At 39.3% G+C, this 22,783-nt stretch overlaps 1 protein-coding gene across 4 annotated transcripts; it reads right to left on the reverse strand.

Moving 5' to 3' along the window:
* Positions 1-423: 423 nt before the first annotated feature.
* LOC115676894 (MAP3K epsilon protein kinase 1-like) lies at positions 424-22,783 on the reverse strand. 4 transcript variants are annotated; one of them, XM_056313029.1, is made up of 25 exons: positions 17,256-17,500; positions 16,036-16,170; positions 14,565-14,585; positions 14,268-14,341; positions 14,080-14,170; positions 13,919-14,002; positions 13,317-13,418; positions 12,372-12,503; positions 11,218-11,289; positions 10,730-10,833; positions 9,429-9,519; positions 8,866-9,255; positions 7,773-8,099; positions 7,644-7,688; positions 6,484-6,663; positions 6,302-6,385; positions 5,910-6,007; positions 5,734-5,817; positions 4,354-4,648; positions 3,876-4,275; positions 3,358-3,746; positions 3,123-3,257; positions 1,937-2,343; positions 1,360-1,474; positions 424-929 (listed from the first exon to the last, which is right to left on the reverse strand). In XM_056313029.1, the coding sequence occupies exons 1-25, from the start codon at positions 17,313-17,315 to the stop codon at positions 753-755; spliced, it is 4,092 nt and encodes a 1,363-aa protein (XP_056169004.1). In that variant the 5' UTR covers positions 17,316-17,500; the 3' UTR covers positions 424-752. The 4 variants fall into 4 exon arrangements, with proteins under 4 accessions (XP_056169004.1, XP_056169003.1, XP_030455792.1 ...); XM_056313028.1 differs by lacking the exon at positions 17,256-17,500 and adding an exon at positions 22,512-22,783 and having other exon boundaries at positions 3,876-4,648; XM_030599932.2 differs by having other exon boundaries at positions 3,358-3,743; positions 3,876-4,648.

Genomic DNA, 22,783 nt, shown 5'->3' on the forward strand with positions numbered 1-22,783 from the left:
ATTTCGGGAAAGTCAAATTCAATGGTAGCCTCTAAGATGAAAGCTTCACATTGTCTCTTTCACACCTTCCGATAGAGATAAGAGATCGATCATTCAAGGATCATTGCTGGAAAAGCAGGCTCTCTCTCTCATCAAGTTCACAACCATGGGTATTGTTGTTGCAGAAATGATAGCGCGGCAAACAGATTGCACAATTCCTTTTCTTTTCCTAAACCAGATTATTCTGAACATCCGGCATGAACTCACGGAGTTGAAGATTATCTGGGACAAGATTTCTACCCCGACCTCTTTCCACGAGCAAAGCAAAAAGAACATCCACAGAAATGTTATCGGTTTTAGGGTCAGAAGGATCTTTGCAATCAAAATAAATTGTCAGTGTTAGGTCTCAAATTATGTCTAGGATGACGCTCGCCAAAACAGATATTACCGAACTCAGTCAAGGCATTAACAGAAAAAGGAAAACACTATATGACAAATTGGTGAACCAAAGAGAAGCAAAGAAAAAGGAGCAAAAAAAAGGTGGCCAGCAAACAAAAATATAGCCACCATCATCAGGGACTTCGCGTCCAACATCAATGAGGGTATGCAGTGTCTTCTTTGCAACCGGTAATCACTCGAAAAAAACAACCCAAAAGAAAAGAAACGCAAAAGGAAAAAGCACATGCATATACATACAATCCCTCCTAAGGCAAGGCAATGTACAAAAGGAAGAGATACAACTAGCCAAAAAGTAACCAAAAAAAACAAAGAGATCACAAGACGGTATTGATGTGGAGCGCCTTGAGAAGGGACGTCGCCATCTGTTTAACTAAGACTTGACCTCCGGAGCTCTGCCCGTCTCTGCGTTCCTCGATCAGGTTTTGAAGTTTCTGGGGCAAATTGTTTTCCACAATCAACTGCTTGGGCCGAGGGTGGTGCTCGTAAACAGCCTGCGGCAGTAAAAAGTACAGAGTCAGTAATGATGGCATAAGCAGGACCTCGAGACGCTCTTCCAAACTAGATTTTAGGACACAACAAGCACTATTGTCAACAAGAAAGTCGTCAGCTTGACAATCAACAAAGTGGTCCGTATTTTGTTCACGTAATGGTAAATGAAACCAATTTCAGGTACAGAAATTAGATAGTAAACAAAATAGACACACATCGTCATGGGGGGAAAGTTGACAACTCAATTTTCTTTTAACCAAGCCCGAGAGTTTAAAGCTTAAAAAATGTAAATCGTTTCAACTCGCTAAGCTGCCGCCCCATTTTCTGAGCACACATAAGAGGCATGGAGAAAAGCACTAAGCAAAATATGCCAATAGAAACATGCAAATAAATCATTGCTCATAAGCAAGAGAGGAGTCAAGAGATACGCACCTTAATTAGCTTGAGCAGATTTAGACGGGCAATAGCATCCTGATGGTCTAGCCTTGCAATGAGCAAAGGTGTCAGACCATTAACAGCTAACGTTGTATTGATCCGAGATGATTTGCTGCATGAAGAAGTATACCAGTCATTTAATAAACAATAAAAGTTAAAAGGATGCATAGGCAGATTTCTTGCCAGCAAATCAATGACCTCCCACAGGATATAGCAGATTGCACACTACTAAGAGGTAAATAGAAATAAAGAGGATATTGACCCAAATCAGCTTTAAACTAGCTTCTCCTGCTCCAATCTACTTCATATGAGAGCCAGGGATACAATCACTGGATACCTCTTACTTTCTATAAAGTCCACATGGCCGTCTTCAGCAACCAGACTCATGATCAGTAAAATCATGGATCTTAAGAAGAAGCCGCCTCTCCAAATATAGAATTACTATCTTAAAAATCCTACAGCAAAAAAACTTTGAAATAGAGGAAATACCTGCTTGCTTTTCCTCTCTTTGGACAAGTTGCAGAATAGGAGAGGCAAGTGAAAGGAACAAAAGTCACAGACAAAGAAAACTTACGTAATTATTTTTAAGAAAGGCTCCAAAATGTGGACAAAATGTTGCTCTGGACAACTCTGGAAAAACTTCACCAATTTCTGAACCGCTTCCTTTTTCAACAATGCCTGCTCCACCCTCCGACTGTCATTGTCATGAGCCAAGCATACAGCAATGGAATCCAATGCTGTTACAGACCAGACCTCGTCATCTAGCAGGCTTAGATACACATCCAGTCCCCCATGGGCCCTTAGTTGCTCCCTTGAATTACGTGACGCATGAGCCATATCACACAATAAAGGCAACGCATGGGGCTTCAATGGAGAATCTGTCACGATAAAATGCATCAAGTGTGGAATGATTCCATTTTCCGCGGCTTGCTCTTGTCTCCTCTTATTTATCTTGCACAAATTGAAGAGTGCATGCAGAACCTTGCAAAATAAAGAATAAAGTTCATAAGCACATTACAAGGTGTAAAACTGTAAACAGCAACTAATCAGAATCCATAGAACAAAGGCATGGAAAGGCGAAGGAACTGAACAGTAGAACTAGATTTGCTCTTGGATATTGAAACTGAATGAATCTGGCAGAACACAATGAGAATAAAGAAACGTGCTTGCAGGGAGAAACATCATTTGTTTAAATCTTTTGTCCCATGTAAAATGGTTAACTAACAAATACCATCCGAACAAGCATTCAACAAGAAAATGACACTCCCAAGTTGGTTAGAGCAGTCAATACGCCATTGTTTTTTAACCTCAGCCAATTGCTAGACCTTAAAACCCTAAGCATCAGTCTGTCCGCTTTAGACCTGCTCAGAACCACTCTGGTTAGAGTTAGCGTGCCACAGCCTGATATTAATACTTTTCGGTTACTATAAAATATAAGCGGACCAGTTGAAAAGATTAGTTTAATCAAGAGTTCATTACAGTAAATACACAAGTTCTGACTCCTTAAATATCAAATACGTATGATTCTTCTTTTTAGGACATAACTTTTGGAGTTTCCTGCACTCTAAAGCACACTTATACAATGAGTATTTTCGGAGTGAATCAGCACATGATATATATAATCGAAATTGTGGCATCCTCCGCCAATTATCTTTCAGAAATCAAACGAACCCTGACCAATTCAGTTAAACTGAAAGGAGCAAGACCACTAGAGTTCGCCTTAAAAAGGGTATAATTGATAGAATAAAATGAGTCCATACCTCGTGATGTATCTGCGATATAAGTGGCCCGTCTTTAAGTTCAAGGTTTGGAATCAGATATTTAATTGCCTCTGCACGCTGGAGACTTTCTAAGCAATTTGGATCCATTGACAGATGATTTATGCACTTCAGTATCTTTGAGATCAAATGAAGACGGACAATTATTAGCATGTTCATGACACCTAAGGAGCATAATAATTTAAAAAGTGGACAAGTATGTGCGCGATAAGTGTACCTTCAAAAGAATGGGGCGCTCTATCCGGTTAAACATCTGGAAAAGACGGAGGAGCAAACCCTGGCTACACATGTGTGATTTAACAGTTGTATCCGCTTGCGCAAACTCAAGTAGAAGGTCAGCAACCTTTTCTAGGTAGTCTCGGGCTACATCTGCATTCAGAGTTGAGACCACGTGCGAAAGCAACCCTGATGAAGCTGCACTTCCTGGTCTAGCATTCAAAACGCCAGAACCAGATAGCACACCTGAAGTAGTCTGAGATGCAATTCCAGATGTGGAAGTAGCTCCCTCAGATCCAGGCAGTCCTGTCTTCTTATTTACTGTCTTGTACGAAGCTTTAGGAGTAGAGTCAACATTCACATTCTCCCTTCTGTGCCCAGTGACTTCTGCTACATAAAGGACATAAAATATAGATTCAAGGCTTACAATTAAATAGGAGATCAAGGCTAGATTTATGAGAAGAAATTTGAATCAGTACTAGAGTATTAATGAAAGTTTATTCAAACTAATTACAAGACCTGCAAATTCAGCCATCACAAAATCTAGTTCTCCATTTGTCTTCTTGTCATTAGCAGCATGGAGTAAAGGCAATATGCTTTCGTGTCTCTCTAACCCAGATAGGTGCCGAACATACTCGAGTTGGCCAGAAAAACGTCGGGAAGGCGGCTCCTTCTCCAACAAGCTAAGTAGAGGTCGCACTTGCTCTTGCTGAGAGGTTACCGAACTGGAATGTCCATTTGATGCACCATCTGTCAATTTCAAAGGCTTATCTGTGGAGGTCCTATTAGCAGAATTGGGAATGCGCTGTTGTCTAAGTTCGAGGTCTCCTCGTGAAGAGTCAATTGCTACACTGCTAGATTGAAGCCTATCTAGGTCTACGGGAAGATGGCGGGAATCTGATTGACTCGCATCCAAGGTCTGGGAATTCGAAATTGAAACACGTGAAGGTTCCTGCACTCCAGCTGGCAGAGAATGATCAGCGATTCCGTGCCTAACCTTAAAATTATCTGGTTGGTCGGATGCAAAAACCAGTGCCTCGCTCTGCAGAAAAGCAGGATGACTAGGATCTAATTGACCAGACCGTGGCCATCTAGCTAAACCATCCCCTGGAATGCCAGTCCCTCCAGATATAGAAGCCAAGCGAGCAGCCTCATTTAAGCTATATAGTGTATTGATTAGCCTCAGAAGGATTCCATTCTTAGCAGCGATGCGGCAAAATTCATTCCGTGGCGTTGAGCGCTGAAGCTTAAATACCTGCCACATGCCGTCAATAGCCAGATGAACCATTTCCCTGTATTACAGAACATTTTGCCTTAATACAGTTCCAAATTTCAATCAATAAGGTCGAAAGATGGTGACAACAGCCCAAATTAAAGTCAAAATCTCAGGAGAAGCACGTATAGATCATAAGTGTTCACCAAAAGGCTCAAGTTGTTAAAAACATAATTCAACGAGCACAAGGCATGCAGGAGAACATTATCAGCAACCTAAATGCACCACTATGGATAATCACTCTTCCTTGCTTTGAAGCCATGAGCCACCAGACAGGCTCTACACATAAATTACTTAACGGACTCCAAAATATCAAACTAAGCATCAAAGTAGAAATGAACAAATAAAAAAAAAGGATCGAACTATCATAAAATAGAGATGCTAGGATCCAAATCGATCAATGAAACTTGGCTTTACCTTCATTCCAAAAGGTCAAATGGTTTGATTTATTTAGTGTTGTCACCATTACGGCGTATCATTATGGGATTGAGTATGGTAAGGTCCTAGTCCGACTATCTATATGAAGAACTTACCAATCACCACTTATTGGATTTCCAAATTACAGAATATTAAGCAAGTACACAAAAAATTACTTGAAAATAATCTAGTGCAGCTGAATTTTTTACAAAATTAAGTTGAAAGTCATGCAAAAATTATTGTTATGCATTTCACATTAACAAAGTGAGGCACCGGTTCACTGCATCATAGACACATTCTTCATAATTTAGATTGAGTAATTACATATTGATATATGACTGATCCTGTAGAACCATTGATACATGCTTTACCACGTCACATTGTCCGGCTTGAAAAATCTTCGACTTTTGTTCCCCTAGTTGTATAACCTTAAGTCCTCTAACCAAATTCATAGGCGATAATCCAAGGGTGCAATTCTGTGATTGGTCATCTTGTCAAATTAAGAAATCACTGTCAAAACTCTAACAATTAGTAATTTGGTATCAAAGATATGTGCAATATGATAGATCTTAATTTGCATCGCACATATCAAACTTCCTATTGTTTTTCCCCTTCATAACCTAATTCTTAGCCTCCTTGAATATAGCCTCGATATAAAGTCTGTAATTAGAGTAGAAGACTGCGAACCTGTGTTTAGCATAGTCGGCCTCCAGAAAGCCCACAAGGACAGGTATTCCCTGGCAAGCTAGGAACATTTGCAGTGTTAAGGAGCTGTACCAAGCATCAACCAACAATCAATCACCATCCTTAACTCCTCCCATCACAACACGACAAGCCAATACTAATAAAAAACATAAAATTACCTGGACTGACAAAGCTGTTGGAAAAAATAAGCTGCCTCCATGCGAATTTCCCGGGGACGATCAGGGACGGGGATGGCGAAGTTCATTACCACAGGGATCTGTAATTGGACAGACTCACCAGTAAGGTATCCAATTTCAACAGCAAAATATCATGGTAATTTAAACTGAAAAAGTAAAATACATACACAAAAGAATATTGAAATTATGTGCCTCGCATATCATTGCGATGTGAAAATAAATCACAAGAAGTTTGTCAAAAAGACACGAGATCCAAAGCAAAAGGCTTTGAATATACTCGTCTTGATAAATATCTATCAAGGAAACTGCATATAGAACAGGTTTCTAAATATTGCATTTAGATAAAGGTCAACCTGAACGTTTAGAGCACTTACCAAACCAACAAGACAAGCATTCTCCTGAAAGTCAGTGTTATCCCTAATTATCTTATTTATAAGTTGAAGCACCGAACATATTGCCTGCAATGGTAGGAAAAGTTGTTTAATAGTGCACTGCTTGCCATTATTTATGAACTGTTGGATAACCAAAGATTAGGCAAGAAATTCAAATGGCATACACGATTTTTAGGAACTTCTAGCAATTCTATTAAGGGAAGCAAGCCATGTTGGCTGACAAAAATAAGTTTCTGATCTGGACGCTGGTGAAATATGGCAATAAGCTTTTGGCAGGCAGAAACAATCACATCTTCTGATTCATGTGGTCTCAAAGATCCAACTAATCTCCCAAACTCAACAGCCTGAAATGCAAAAGCAGAGCAAAGACAGAGTTAATTCATGTCAACAAAAAGTGGACCACTGACAGATTCTACTGCACATGCATATACCACTATTTACAGCATGACTTGCAGACCAAGTGCAAATACTCACCGCAAGTTTGGAATAAGACATCACAAATATTCTTAGATGAATTAATTAAACAGGAACTTCAGTTGTTTCCCAGCAGACAAGTATGGATCCGACTGGGAGCAAAGTACCACCAACTATCTATTTCCATCAGATGCTATAAATCACCTCTACGCATGATAGAATTCTCAAAAGTGCATATGTACGTCACATCCATACAGCACGTTTTTATCAAGAACAGAGACTGCAGTTGAGCTGAGTAGAAGTGTTAGCATCTTTAATTGCTAATTCAATCCTATTTAACTAGCACAATAGCCAGATAGAGACTGCCTATTCACGGCTGGTAAATAGAAATGCAACATTTGATCCAAATTGTTTTCACATTAGTTGTCCTCCTCAAATAACCACCACCAATCAGTTGTACAGCTTTGACTCTTGCTCATTTATAACCGCCAAACAAAAGGGACAATCCAATAGTATTGGCAAAAAGCGATGCATCTAAGCAAAAGATGCAATTAACAAATTACATCTACACGTCAAATCGATGCATTGGTGGGGGACTAGGTTTTTCTACAGCTCGAGCCATCAAAGACTTCGAAAGTACATCATCTAAGCGATAGAATTAAAGCAGAACCAAAGAAGAGCAATAAACACGCAACCAGTGTCAGTTCTCTTCAGCTTCTACCAATGTTAATAGCAAGCAGATATAGACTGATGTGCTTATGATCTTGCTCTTTTTGTCGTGTAAGACCATCATCAAATATCATATTCATTTCCAAATGCATCGTACTATGCAAAGGAAGACAACAGGGACACATTAGATTTCAGAAAAGGAACTAAATAGCCAAAGTGGTTAAAGGGAATCAAATTAAACCTGCAAAGGAAATAGATGTTCTCCTGGCAACTTTTCATCAAAAACCTGAACAAAAACAACACAAGCACAATAGTGAGAAGAAGAAATACGAAGAGACCAATAAGATTTGCTCGAGATCCTTGCTCATACCAAACCATCAATATCAATCACATCGTCCTTCAAAGCATCTATCATTAGGCGTAACAAATTACCGCCACCGTTTTGCTGCTCAGTTTCACTTTCCATTTGTTTTTGAACAATTGTAGCCCTCAATTTCGTAGCGAGGTCATATTTCCCAGCTTCAGTCGAATGCACATTGCCTTGAGTTGCATGTGATGTGGATGCTGACGAAGATGAGGCTTCAGTTGCTCGACCATTTATGGTTTTGTCAATAGGATGGAATAAATCATCCAAGGAAGCATCTCCCGGAGTATCACTGAATCTACTCAATTCATTTGTAACCGGCATCTTTGCAGCCTTCAAAAAGATCGAGAAAACTGATTAGATCAAAATATTAAATATGAAAACTCAAAGATTGAGACTCTCGAGATGCAAATGTGTTTTTATGTTCAATCAGAGGATTACAATATCAAAGAACTGGAAAGGGTGAGAAACATACCCACTTCAAAAGTGTTTCCTAACAGCCTTTTATGGATAAACAATAGCACTTCATTGTCAGAAGAGAAGAAGACTTAGATCAAGAACATTATATCCCTCCATTGATTTTTTCTATCAAATTTAAGGAAGTGGGAAATAAAAATAAACAAAAGGTCAGATGACAATAATGTTATCCACAGGTATTCCTCAAATGTAGGCTGACATTTCACCTAAGATTGAAGCATAAATATTAATTTCATCATAGAGTAAACTAGGGGACCAAAGAGATTCAAATATAGAAACTTTTGCTTTGATACCATGTAGACATTGTGACATAACTGCCCCCTTATTCAAACTTTTTGTTATTTTAAATGCTCTAACAGTAACAAATCCAAGTTGAAAGGAGCTCCTTCTCTACTTAATCTACCGATAACATGTAGAAACCTCGTGGTTATAACTCCTCGTTTACGAAGTTGATTGCAAAACTTATGGGGTTTTCAGACAGCATCTATCTATTTTGGAAAGGAGATGCAACTGAATAGTAAGGTGAACATATATAGCAGATGTACATGACAACCAACATTATGACAACATGCCAGCAACCAAAGTATAACAAATCCAGATCCAGTAATTTATGCAACTTTACCTTTTTGAAACTATCTTGAGATTTTGAACCAAAACCAAATGAACTATTCTCGGCATGCTTCAAATTTCCTGTTCCTCCACCTTTTGTTATCTTTCTCCGACTCAATTCAGGAGATCCAATCTCACCATTAATGAGTGCTTCATCATGATCACTCTTCTCTGGGTGCTCAAGAGCCAGATGTTCGCATGAGGTGTCTGTCTCCTTTTCAGCATTCTCCATTGTGGAACCAAGTTGTAGAGATGACTTTTCTAGTATGGCTAAAGTGGGAACTTGATATGACAAGAGATCATCTTCTGTATCATCTGGTTTGACGGTATGATCTGGAGAATTATCTTTATCAGATCCACCTATATCCACCTCCACCTTTACATATTCTTCTTTCACCAGATCCTGAAATTCAGGAAACAAACTATTGACACAAAAATAGAGATAACCATGAAGAAATGGATTCTCCGAGCAGGCACACATAGCAATAGATTAGTGTAATTTGCAGGCTCAAGGGGCACGATCATCCCAAGAGACATTACAAAGAAAGAAGAGTTACAGAGGTCCAAGAAAATTACTTCTACTTTCTCTGCGGCAGGACTTCTGCTGACACCCTCATTATCTGCATCAGCACTTTCTGGATCCATTGAATCATCTTCCTGTATATTTCTGGGAGCAAAGAACTATTTCAAGATCAGCAGCCAAAAGAATTTGCAAGTATAATTAACCCAACAGGAAAATAGTTTTTGAGAGGTCCCCAAGTAGCAGCTCAAACCAACAATGCGGAACTTTCATGAATTATCTTATAAGAGAGTCAGTAAAGGTGTTACAAACCAAAAGATTACGATAGTAAATAAAATAGTTGTTGGCAAAGCCTCATGCACAACAGTTCTGTCAGTGCAATCACGTGTGACCTCAACACAAATATTCTGTCCCACTGAAACCATGCCCTAGTATCAAAAAGATAAAAATCTCCAAAAGACTGAACCATTAGATCCATGTCATAAGCCTCAAAAGAAGTTCATGTTTTGAAGATAAGTTTTCCGCTATCAAATCCCCTGTCTTATTGGTTTTGCTAAAGTACAAAATTAAAACCACATTTTCCTTACCAAAAAAAAAAAAAATTAAAACCACATTTCACTCGATGTGAAGTAAATGCACACATGAAATTTGAAACATGCATCATAGTTGCTGGAAAGAAATAATTACATTAACAGGAAGATATTGCATGAGGCCAAATTCCTATATGTTTTTTTTTTATCATGAATTCCTATTTATGTTTATGATGCTTCTTTTTCATCTGCAACTTTAGTGCACAAGCAACCCCACCACAAGAAACAATTCAATTTGTTTTCAGAAGGATTACAGTAATGAAGGTCGTAGATTAGAGTTTCTTTGGACATTGGAAAATGAAGATTCCCAGTAAAAATGAAGTTTAATGACATAGGGAAGTCTCAGTTTGAAGACAATAGGTGCAGCAGACAAGGAGTAATTATGTTTTTAGTCCTTGCAATTAATGCTTAAAAGTAGAAGCCTAAATTCTCAAGCAAAATTTTTAAAAAACGAGCATAAGCTGATCATGAGCCCAAGCTTCATACACAATACAGCATGCAAAATTGTTACACAAAAAGATCCGGTTGACATAAACTATCTCAAGTTACCATTATTGAAAAAATATGTAGAAACTCTGATGCCCACGTAGAAAAGAGGGTGAGTTCAAGAGGAATCCAACCAGTAGACTTCAAAAAAGGCTATGTAGTTCAGTCAAGCCTAGTCATATCATCAAGTGATATCAACTCCTAGTACTAAAGGATAATACATGCAAGAGTTTACCCACAAACATTTCCCGTACAAAGAGTAGCGCCATAATTGTATATACCTCAATGTTCCACTATGACGAAGAGAAGATTGCAAGGCACGCCTAGAATTTTGTATCCAAGGATGAGAAAGCAATGTTTTTGCATCAGGCCTCTGTCGAGCATCCTGGAATATGGATATAGGTGAATGTAAAAGAAATTTTAAAAACCATTGAAGTGTATTCTGCAAAATGTTTTAGACAAGATGGCACCATGAGTCTACTACAGGAACATAATCGAACTCCTTGATAGTGTTTATGACAAAGTTGCTCCAGAATCACTCAGAAGATTTCCCCTCCAATTTCCCATTATATCTCAGAACAGGGAAAACAAGAATCTAGATACCCAAAAGTTGAATCTGGCATCTATCTTCGCACTATACATGCCCGTCTCCCATTGAATTACATGTTTAGCCCCAGAGAAGGGGTTAGAGAGAGTAGAGAGAGATAGAGAGAACAGATCTCCAAAAAGATTAGATCGAGCATTTATTTGCTAGAAGAAATCCACATACCTTCTTAAAGCACTGGCGCAGAAAATCAGTAATATCAGGAGATAGACTATCAGGTATTGGAGGATGATCATCCTGAAGGGAGGAAAAACAAGGAAAAAGCAATGTGAAACGATTCTATCTCCACAACTCTAATAATTAAAAGATTATTAAAAGGCAAACAGAATATCTTATTCAAACATTATCTAAACAATGGATCAATCACATGCTTCATTGCTCAAGTCTCTACATCATTATGCATAGGAAAACAAAAACTTTGATTGAAAATTCCCCCTTTCAAAAGTTCTGCAGTTACAGAAAAGTACAACACATCCTTCCAATTCAATCATTAAGATTGCCAAAAGAAACTCCAAATTGCTATTTTCACCCTATTAATCGAATAGAAAAGTCATGTACAGTACAAAACATACATAAAATATCCTTCTTGATGCTTTCAGAAAGGCAAACCAATTATTTCTTAAGGAAACACTTTCCATAAAGTACAAATCTACAAGAAATTTCCATTAGGCTAGAGGAGATATCAAGGAGGGAAATCTGTCCAACTAAAAACTTCATTACGTATATGGCCAGACTAAGCAAAAAGGTGTAACAGTTACCCAACGTCATATAATCTTGTCTTCTGTGCTATTTCAAATTCTTAAGTTCATATTCATTTTTTCCCTGCCAAATTTTTATTGTCAAATTTCTAGTTTGTTTTTCTCTTTATACCCACTACAGTTTTCATGACGACTCCGACATAGTTATCACATGGATCGCAAAGGGGCAAGACAAGCTAACTTATGTTAGATTAAGTAGAAATGCAGGTAATATGCTCAAATTGAAAGGGCAAATGGGAAGAATGTCAAAAATCAAAGTTGATGGGGGTAGAATTATAAAAATAGAGAGTTGGTTGGCAAACTTCACAGTTTGCCAAGGTTGAAGGTGAGAAGAAAACAATTATAAACTATTATTGCATGTAATAATTTGCTCGAGTTGAAATATTGAGGGTGATGGGTTGCCAAATCCAAAAGTCCTAGTGGAAAACTGTAAATAGTAAAATGTTATGAAGTATCTTGCAATTATCCCAGACAAGGATCTCATATAATTTCAAAAGCAGGAAGGATTCTCCACAAGCACACTCATCGATGAAGGACACTTTAAAAAACTATTTGAAAAACCTGAACTATCCGGAAAAGAGCTGGCATAGGTTGCAAATCATAGTAAGGTGGAACACAAGTGAGAAGTTCAATCACTGTACAGCCAACACTCCAAATATCGGATGCAGCGCAAACCCCTGACATTTCAATCACCTGGAAAATTAACGAGTTGCACAAGAATGAGCTTTACTGCATATCTACAATAACACAATCGAGAGACGATCACTAGCAAGGATAGACTGAGCTTAAAAAAAGGCAAAATTCAGCTAGTCTAATTAGTGAATTCCATGACCTGCAGTCATTCTAACCAAATTTGCTAATAAAAACACAGACCAACATGCAGTGCCAGGTGGAGTTCCAAATAACGAAAGACTTGAAGCATTACCAAAAGGCATTGTAAAAGCAACATAATGAGAGTCACATATCTTGACATAAAATTAAGCATGTCCAGACTATATCAACTCCAATTACCAATATTCTATAAACACTTATACTTATTTACACGTCAAATGATAGTTAACATATACTTATCAATCACATTACAATGGATTTATTTATTTCTTCCATCTTGATAGAGCATCACAATTACAGCAGTTATCCAACCAGCAGAATTTTGGGTAATTTTCTGGTGAAAAAATAGAAACAAATCAATCAAGTCACCAACTGAAAGACCTGAGGTTATATTATTTCTGCAATTCAGCTCTGGATGTTTTGGTTGTCATTACCAGATAAAGAAATTCAGGTACAATTTGTCAATAACATGATAAACAATTTTGTTATTAATTTTGATTACTTTGCGATGCTGCAGACACATATGTGGACGCAACGAGTATCTTACAAGATTACACAGCACTTTTCCCAAAACCTACAACAGGAATTATAAAACAATTATCTTCTTTCTGAGATGAACATGATATATGAAATAAATCTGAATAATTTATACATAATATATAAGCATATATATACCTCAGGTGCCATCCAATAGGGTGTTCCAACGACAGAATGAGTGTTCACATCAGCCTCATTTAACTTTGTTGCAACACCAAAATCAGCAAGTTTGACAAGTCCCTGAGAGTACATATGAAGGCAGGAAAATCTCAGAAAGTGGGTAAGAGAAGAAGAAAACCAAAAGCCATGGGAGATGTAACAAGAGATAATTGCATGTCCAAAAGCAGAGGAAAAGAAGGAACACGAGAGATGCAAAAGAAATAAATGATATATCATGATGCGTGTTTAATATAACGCATATCCAAGTGAAAACGAAATTAATGAAAGTAGTAAGCAATGGATTCTTCTTGTCAGTTGATAACCGTGTGCCTCACGGAAGGGGTAGACCTTACTTATGCAACTAGCTAGCCGGAAAAGAAGAGATCGAAGCAGACATAAACATAGATTACATGGAAGGAGCAGAATGAATGCTAGGGCTGGCACTGATGGAAGGTTTGGGAAGCATGAAAAGTCAAATAAAGGGAAGAGGGCCTGGTTCCCGCTAAAGAATAGGCCCATTGATAGACCCGGAAGATTGAGAAATTATTTAAGCTTACTTTGTCATAACTGTGGAGGATTACCTCTTTGGTAGTCAAAATATTTGCGCCCTTAATATCCCGATGAATGACACCCTGTTCATGTAGGTAAACCAGCCCTTCCAAAACCTGTGTAACATAGAATGATACAGCACTAGAACACACTATCAACAAATAGAGAAACACAAGCAAGGATATACTCAAACCTGAGCAATGTAGACAGCAACCAATGATTCTGGAAAAGGTCCAAACTTGTTTGGCTTGATAATGTTTGCAAGTGATCCATTCTCCACGTATCTATGCAAAAGAGTTTAAATTGAGTAAAAAGCAACTATGAAGTCCCTTTTTGCTGAAACTTTTGAGACCGTTACAAGAACTATTTGAGTCTACTCACTCAAGAATAATGTGGAGATGCGTCTTTGTTTTCAAGGACCCCAGATATTTCACAATGTTTTTGTGGTTCAGATTCTGCAAGGACATAGTTGCAATGCATATAGGTTAAATACTATCGTCAAGATGCACTCTCATCATAAATCAAACAAGAGCTTAGTTTTAGCAGTAGAAGAACCTGCAGAGAATCCAATGTCCTAAACTACAAGACACATTGCAAACATATAACCTTATCGAGAAAGCAGATTGCAGAAAAAGAAGTGCAATTCATATATTTACAGCAGAGAAGGCGAAAAGGTACCTTAAGTAAATCAATCTCTTGCTGATCCAGTCAAATATGTCGCCCACGTGAGATTATATTGAAAGAAAAATAGCAATGAGATAGACTCGAAGCCAGTAAAAGAAAGCAGTACATAAAAAAAAATGGCCCTCAAGGCAGAAATACAGTCATAAGTTAATAACAGCTTATAAAATCTACATTTGTCAAAAAAAACGTAGATACTTCTGATTCCTAAAAGATATAATATACTATGTTATCTCCATCAGCACCCCTAGAAGCATCGATAGAAACTAGTCCTCAAGGTTCCGAAGCCGGTCAGAATGTCAAGAGAGGAAAGAATAGAGCTTCTACTGAAGTCAAAGACTAGTTCTGCATTATACTAGTGCATAATGGCAAATGTCCCTTCAAAACGTAAGGAATCACTTCAACCACAGTTACCATTCCCAAAAAACACGTGCTTATTAACATTATTATCCTATGCAGGATGAAACATATGAAAACTACTTGAATACCAGGACGGAAAAGGAAATATAAGTATTGGTTCAGTGCTTCCAGTGCAATGCTAATGAGGGTGCAAATACGTGATCACGGTACTCCTTAGTATAAGAATGAGGTTTTTGCTCCTTGAGAGGCTACTAGTGTTCCCGCAGTAATTATTCTCTCTTCAGGAGGTAGAGGAGACCATGATTTTACCCAACACCGCTGCCATGTCCATAGGACATGATGTATGTGCATATGCACATGTCTATCTATTCATTTACCCAGAACAGCCGCTCTATGCAAACAAATATATGTGATCAACGTGGCAGTGATTACACGACTAAGGGATCAGCATTTAGTCATTCCATGTGTTGTTGTTCATAAGTGACCAGTAACTTCTACTATACCAGTTACACTGTCCTTGATGAGGAAAAATCAAAATCGAAACACATACATTCGAACAAAAAAATTCAATATCAAGTGTTTCCTCGATGGCAATTTCCAGTCCCTTAGTCGATAATGTCGTTTTCCACGATAGCACCTACTTAAAATAATGTGGACAAGCAACAATCACCCATGCATTGAAAACTCGATGAACTAAGAAGTCATTTGTACCTTTTTATCTTTTTCATTTTGTTGTTTTTCCTAGAATACTACAGCATGTCTGCAACCTTCCACGTTAACAAGAAAGCTCAATGAACAAAAGAACAGCATTTGAATTTCACAGATCAGGCAGCAAGAAATAATCTGGCCACCCATAGATTAGTCTTCACAAGATTTTCAAGCCATCCATAAAGCAATTTCACATATTCAGCCATCAACTTTCTCTTCTTTCCCTACAAACCATTAGACTTTTATAGCTTAAAGAAAAAATGGACAAGATGTTCCTTGGCTACAGGCTTAAATTTAAAAATGTTGGAGAAATGGAGCTATTGTAAGCTTTCACTCGAATTGAGTTATCAAAAGAGAGCATAACAAGAGTTAAAAAATAGCAAAGATCAATGTTGCAGACCATAATAATGTTAAGATCCTCTTGAGCAATGTTCTCCAATGAAACTTGCTTAATTGCCACAAAGTCTCCATTCTCCAAGTCCAAACCCTTGTAAACTCGACCATATGCTCCTTTCCCAATCTCATCTCCAAGCATCTACACCAAATGTCCACGAAAAATTAATAAATGCTAACACTCAGAGCAACAAGATATAATGCATCCATTAAAATTCCTCATTTTGCTCAAGAAAGGTAGTATGATACACCAAGAGATAATTACTGACAAGGGCCACACAAAATATCTACCATAGACTATTTTAAATGGGAGACTGAAACAGATCTTAAACTCCAAACTCAGAACAAAAGAATAATTTTTAAATACAATTCGTAAAACAATATTAGGATATAAATAGAACCAGAAAAGCAAAACACTTAAAAAAAGAGTGGACAAAACCATAACAAGATTTTCTTGTTCATCGGGACTTAACAAGCCTCACTCCACATTCTACATAGCAAGCAAATTCCACATTCCAATAAGAAAACAAGCACATTTATGACTATCCAGGAGAAAATTTCTGTAAATGTTTAACTTTTCTATTTTTCACCCACAAGGATGTTCAAATATATATATATATATATATATATATATATATATATATATATATATATGTATGTATGTATGTATAAACTGCAGCTCTTCACAGCATACACTAGTATTCAATCTGCTGAAAGCGCCACCGCCAGGCTTATCTTCCTATACTTCTTTCAGGTATAAGCAAGCACCGGAATTACTAAAATATGGTACTTAACAAAGTAGAACGGCGATCTACATGCATGGTTTTATTAACTGGTCGAAAGAGTAATTGAGATGAGACTGTGCTATACAAGGGAAACGAAGTATAGACCCAAAATGCTACGCATTAGCTCAGCCTCCGTGCAGACGAATGTGGAAATTGATACAGAGCGCTCTTGCAATTGGCAATGCCACCAAGCTTTGCCCGATCAAAAGCAGAATAAAAAACGAGCGAAACACCGTCGCAAACAAACACCGCCCCTCCCCCACCCCCACCGGCCAGAGAAACCACCACCCCCCCCCCCCCCAATTCTACACTCGACCGCGCTCAGCACTAATTCTAGAACCCAAAACGAATCGCCGAAAAAAAAACGAACGGTTCTCGGCCGCAGGACATGCAATTCCGGCAAGTGATCGCGAGACGGAACGGAACGGCGGAGGAAACTCACGTATTTGTTGTCGAGAGTCTTCGATTTGTGGAAATGCGAGGTGGTGATTTGGCGAGACATCTCTCCTCCCCCTCCACCGGAGGTCGTCCCTCACATACGAACCGTGACGGAGGACGACGGAATCCGCACTCGAGAAGAGGGAAGAAAACCCTAGAAATCGCGCATTGCCGACGGAATTGGCGCGACGCCGAGCATCAGTTTCCGGCGACGGAGAGAGGCCAAACCAAAGGCGCACGAGAGAGAGAGAGAGATGTTGGTGAGTTTTATTCATTTTTTCTTTTGTTTTCTTTATTTATATTATATTTATTTCGACTTTCCAAAATACGAAATAACGAAATTGGAAGCCAGCTCGGATTCCGACGAGCGCTTGCGAGGACCGGCCTGTTAAAGCGGTGGATGTCTTTGCCCGTTACAGTCTTTTATCATTAAGATATTTCCCAAATTGGACTTCTAAGTGATACTTTTTACCAATTTGAGAAAAATATTTTTTAAAAACTAGAAAAATACATCTAAGCCCTAGATGGACAAAAATGAGAGTAGACAAATATTTAAAAAATTCTCAATATTCTCTCCACTTTCGTCCTTGCAAAAAACTGGAAAAATTATAAGTTTGCACTCCCATTTATCTTTTCCCCATGTTCCGTTTATTTCGCTAAAAATGATTAATTTGAAAATTATTATTTTTAAAATAATCGCTCATATTATTTAAAATAATTAGCCAATGATAAATATCTTCATTATTGATAATAATTTATGTCTAAATATTTTCGTGAATGATGAAAATATTTTTTCGTTCATTAAATTATTTTATTAAGGAAAATATTTTCCAAATCACTTATTTTCGCGAAACAAAAAGAGTCACCATTTTCCATAACTTTCCAAACACAGCAAAACGAAAAGAAAGGCCGACCCTATCTATGATCCCGTGAGCAAAACCACGCCGCAATCATTGTGCTCGAATCCGACGGACAGTGTTGACAAATTTTAGATCAAACTGCTAACAAGATAGTAATTTGATGATTGATGTTGATAAGCTTGAATCTCAAGGCTGACAAGGTCGTCCGCTATTTTTTCATGCACAAGGTCCTAGTATAAGCATTCTACCTATCGCGATTAAAAAAAGTGGAAAAAAATTTCCAAACCCTTATTAAGGTAGTGAACAAATTATTTTGAGATCCTTGTTTGATTTATTAATTTCATGGACCAATTCAATCACACTCTAAAGATATACACGTTGTTGATAAGTAAACCATCATTCATTTAATGTGTAAGCTATTTTATTCAAATAATTCGATTCAGTTCATCAAAAGAATCACATTTAATAAAATAAATCATCTTCGCTTTTAACAAATCGAAACATAAAACATAATTCTTTAAACTGCAAGTTATATTATGCTTTTTCTCTATAAAATAAGATAGGGTTAATACCACCAAAAACTCTAAACTAGTACATGTGTGACAATTTTACCCCGAACTTTTTTTTTACCACCAAAAACCCCAAACTGGTATACCTGTGACAATTTTACCCCAAACTTTTTTTTTGACCACGAAAAACCTCAAACTGATACACCTATGACAATTTTACCCCGAACTAATAATTTTTTAATATTATTTTTTTATTTTTTCGAATTTTTTTATCTTTTCTTTTCTTTTTTTTTTTCTTCATCTTCAACCTCTTAGGTGCGCCGATCCAATGACCAGGCCCGAAGCAGGCCGCGATGTCGGCCCCGCTGGCCGCTGGCGAGGGCCGCCCTCGCCCGACTCAGGCAAGGGCTGCCCTCGCCGGCGTCGGGCAAGGGTCGCCCTCGCCTGGGCGGGCGAGGACAGCTCTCGCCCGACGCCGGCGAGAACGGCCCTCGCCAGATCCTGCGAGGGCCGCCCTCGCCCGACTCAGGCGAGGGCCGCCCTCACCGGCGTCGGGCGAGGGCTGTCCTCACCGCCCAAGCGAGGGCGATCCTTGCCCCGAGTCGGGCGAGGGCATCCACGCCCGACTCGGGCGAGGATTGCCCTCGCCCGCCCAGGCGAGGGCTGGCCTCGCCCTCGCCCGACGCCGGCGAGGGTCGCCCTCGCCCGACGCCGGCGAGGGCGGCCCTCGCCAGCAGCCGGCGGGGCCGACCTCACCGGCTTCCGCCTCTGGCCAATCGCCGGTCCGGCGACCGGCCAAAGGTTGAAGATGAAGAAAAAAAAAAGAAAAGAAAAAACAAAAAAAATTAATAAAATTCGAAAAAATAAAAAAATAATATTAAAATTTTAGTTTAGGGTAAAATTATCACATGTGTACCAGTTTGGGATTTTGTGGTATGTTCAGGGTAAAATTGTCACAAATGTACCAGTTTGGAATTTTTTGGGATAAAATTGTCACACATGTACCAGTTTGGGATTTTTGGTGGTTAAAAAAAAAGTTCAGGGTAAAATTGTCACACGTGTATCAGTTTGGGGTTTTTGGTGGTATTAACCCAATAAGATAAGTTGAAATGTGCTTGGTCACATGAAGAAGCCGCTTCTGTTTCTCTTATAAGTCTAAAAGAGATTCTCATAAAAAGGAAAAACTACCACAAGCATAAATAATCCAAGCTCATAAAAATGTATTTGTTCTGGGAAATGTGTCAGCCACAATACTAAAGTTATTGTCCCATATTTATAGCACGTAAGATTTATGGTGTGCATGAATACCATTCTGTGCCCGGGAACTATTTCTGAACAGAAATGATTTTTTTTTATTCTGTGCCCGGAAATAATTTCTGAGTATTTGAAGGCGTTTGATAAACTGTCCAAAATTTCTATTCCTAGAGTAGAAAAGAACAGAAATGCGTTTGGTAACTACACAAAATTTCTGTTTTTAAATAATATTTTGAATTGTTTAATTTTTTTTTTCTTTCTATCTATTTTCTTCTTTGGCCATGGCCGATCGCCGGCGACCGGCGGCCGGCAACCGGCCACCGCCCAGGCCGGCGAGGGTGTCACGGCCCTCGCCGGCCGCCAGGCGGAGGCGAGGGTCGCCCTCGCCGACGAGGGTGAGGGCTGGACCATCGCCGCTGGGCGAGGCCGATCCTCGCCGTGCCGCGACCCACGGCGAGGCCAACCTCGCCGTGGGTCGCGACGGCGAGGCTCGGCCTCGCCCGCGGTCGCGACGGCGAGGCTCGGACTCGCCCAGCGGTCGCGACGGCGAGGCTCGGCCTCGCCCAGGCGGCGAGGGCTGTGACACCCTCGCCGGCCCTAGGCTGTGGCCGGTCACCGGCCGCCGGCCCAGCCCAGGGAAGAACAACACAAAAAGAAGAAAAGAAAAAAAAGAAAAAGAAGAAAAAAAAACTGTTCTCAAAATTGTGCCGAGAAACAAGAAGCAACTTTTTTTTACTTCTTGTTTCTCTTCCAAAACTGTTTCTCGGCAGAAATATTTGCAAAAATGTGCCCAGGAACAAAAAGTTTACCAAACGCATTTCTGTTCCCAAACTATTTCTGGGAACAAAAGAATAGAAATTTTTACTATTTGGCACGTTACCATACGGGCCCTTATATTCCAATCCATAGTTCTAACATAAAAAAAAAATTGAACATTTCATTATTAACAAGGATTATATATTGACTATTGACATAGTAAAAAAGTTAAATATTAAGTTTGTGTGATTGTGCAATTGAATTTCACAAATTAACTAAAGAAATAGGTAGTCGATGAAATTGTTTATGAACCTCACATTAGAGTAGAATCACTCTATATTCTTCTCGCTTTATTCATTAGTTTCTTGATAACATTCGTATGGATATGAATACGAATTGATTTGACGATGAGAAGAGTAGACGCGATCAACAAGCGGGCGGCCCACGAAGTCTGCCCTAAATCGAGAGGCGCAAAAAGGCTATTGAGCAAGTCCAGCAATGTCTTTACATGCGAAATCTAGGCCTACCCAACTTTAGTTACAGCCCGACCGGGATAACTTTACGTAAGTCTCGTGTCACCGGCGGGCTTAATTAATATACTGGTCCCGATACCTAGCCCCGGCCCGGCCCCGACCCCAAGGACCACCTCTCTGTTTTGGAATATTTTTGAGAAGAAAAAGGTCAAATTTTCAGATAATGGGAGACTGAAACGGTTCTCTCAATGGCCATACTCATAACAAAACAATAATTCTCAGACAAACAAAGTCCTTCGATTGCACAAGATTATCGGAGGAAACGAAAAAATAAGAATCAGAGGCTCAAATGGATCAAAAACTTAGTCTCAATCTCTCATGTATAACCCAACAAAACCCATTCAACTAATTAGGGTCCGTTTGTTTGAAAGAAAACCTCTCCGGGAAATTGTTTTCTGACTTTTCGGTATTTGGATGACGGAAAACCGGTCAATCTACGGACAACATTTTCTATAGACTGAAAACAAAAAACTTAGATTGGGGAAAATGACTTCCCCTTTTGGCAAGAAAGAAATCACTTTCCCCAAATCACCAACTCAAATTAAAACTAACCATTTCCCTTGCAAATGATTTTCATGGGAAATACTTTCTCTTTATCAAGAAATTTTTCGGTGAAACAAACGCACCCTTACGCAATCCCAAATCATTTTAAGGATATAAATAGAAACAGGAGAGCATATTCCTTTAGAAAGAGAGAGTGGACAAAACCAGAACAAGCTTTTCTTGTTCATCAGGACTCAACAAGCATCACTCCACATCCTACGCAGCATGCACATTCCAATGAGAAACAAGCACATTTATGACTATCCAGGAGAAAATTTCTGTAAAATGTCTAAACTTTTCCATTTTCACCCACAAGGATGTTCAAATTCTGGATATAAATGCGAGCTGCAGCTCTTCACAACATACATTAGTGTCCAATCTGCTTAAAGGAGCCAACACCAGGTTTATCTTCCCATACTTCTTTCAGGGATATAAGCAGCAAGTCCCGGGTTTACTGAACTATGGCATTCAACAAGTAAAAAGGGGCGATTCCCATGCGTGGAAATGGTCGAAAAAGCAATTGAAATGAGACTGTCACACAAGGGAAATGAAGTAAAGATCCGAAATGCTACGTCTTAGCTCAGCCTCAGGGCAGATGAATGTGGAAATCATCGATACAGAGCGCTTTTTGCAGAATCAAATTTGAGAGAAACGACGTCACGAAGACCAAACCACCCCCCCCCCCCCCCCCAAATTCTACAAATTCTCCACTCGAGCGCGCTCGCTCAGCACACGAAATCCAGAACCCAAAATGAATATGCAATTGCGACTTGCGATCGCGAGTTGAAAGAACGAGAAAACTCACGTATTTGTTGTCGAGGGTCTTCGATTTGGGGAGATGCGAGGCGGTGATCTGGCGAGACATCGCTGCTTGCTCCTCCGGAGTCGTCCCTCACATGGACCCGCGGCGGCGGCGGCGGCGGAACGATGAAAACCCTAGAAATCGTGCATTGCGAACGGAATCGGCGCGACGCGGAGCATCAGTTTCCGGCGAAGGGAGAGTCCAAAGCAGACGCGGAGCATCTGGCCCGTTAAAGTGGAGTTTTGTCTTCAAGTGACTCCTTTTGCCAACTTTAA

Source organism: Syzygium oleosum, unplaced genomic scaffold (genome assembly GCF_021117445.2).
Source record: "Syzygium oleosum isolate NSW1041296 unplaced genomic scaffold, Sole_v2.1 Sole_v2.07, whole genome shotgun sequence".
NCBI lineage: Eukaryota > Viridiplantae > Streptophyta > Magnoliopsida > Myrtales > Myrtaceae > Syzygium > Syzygium oleosum.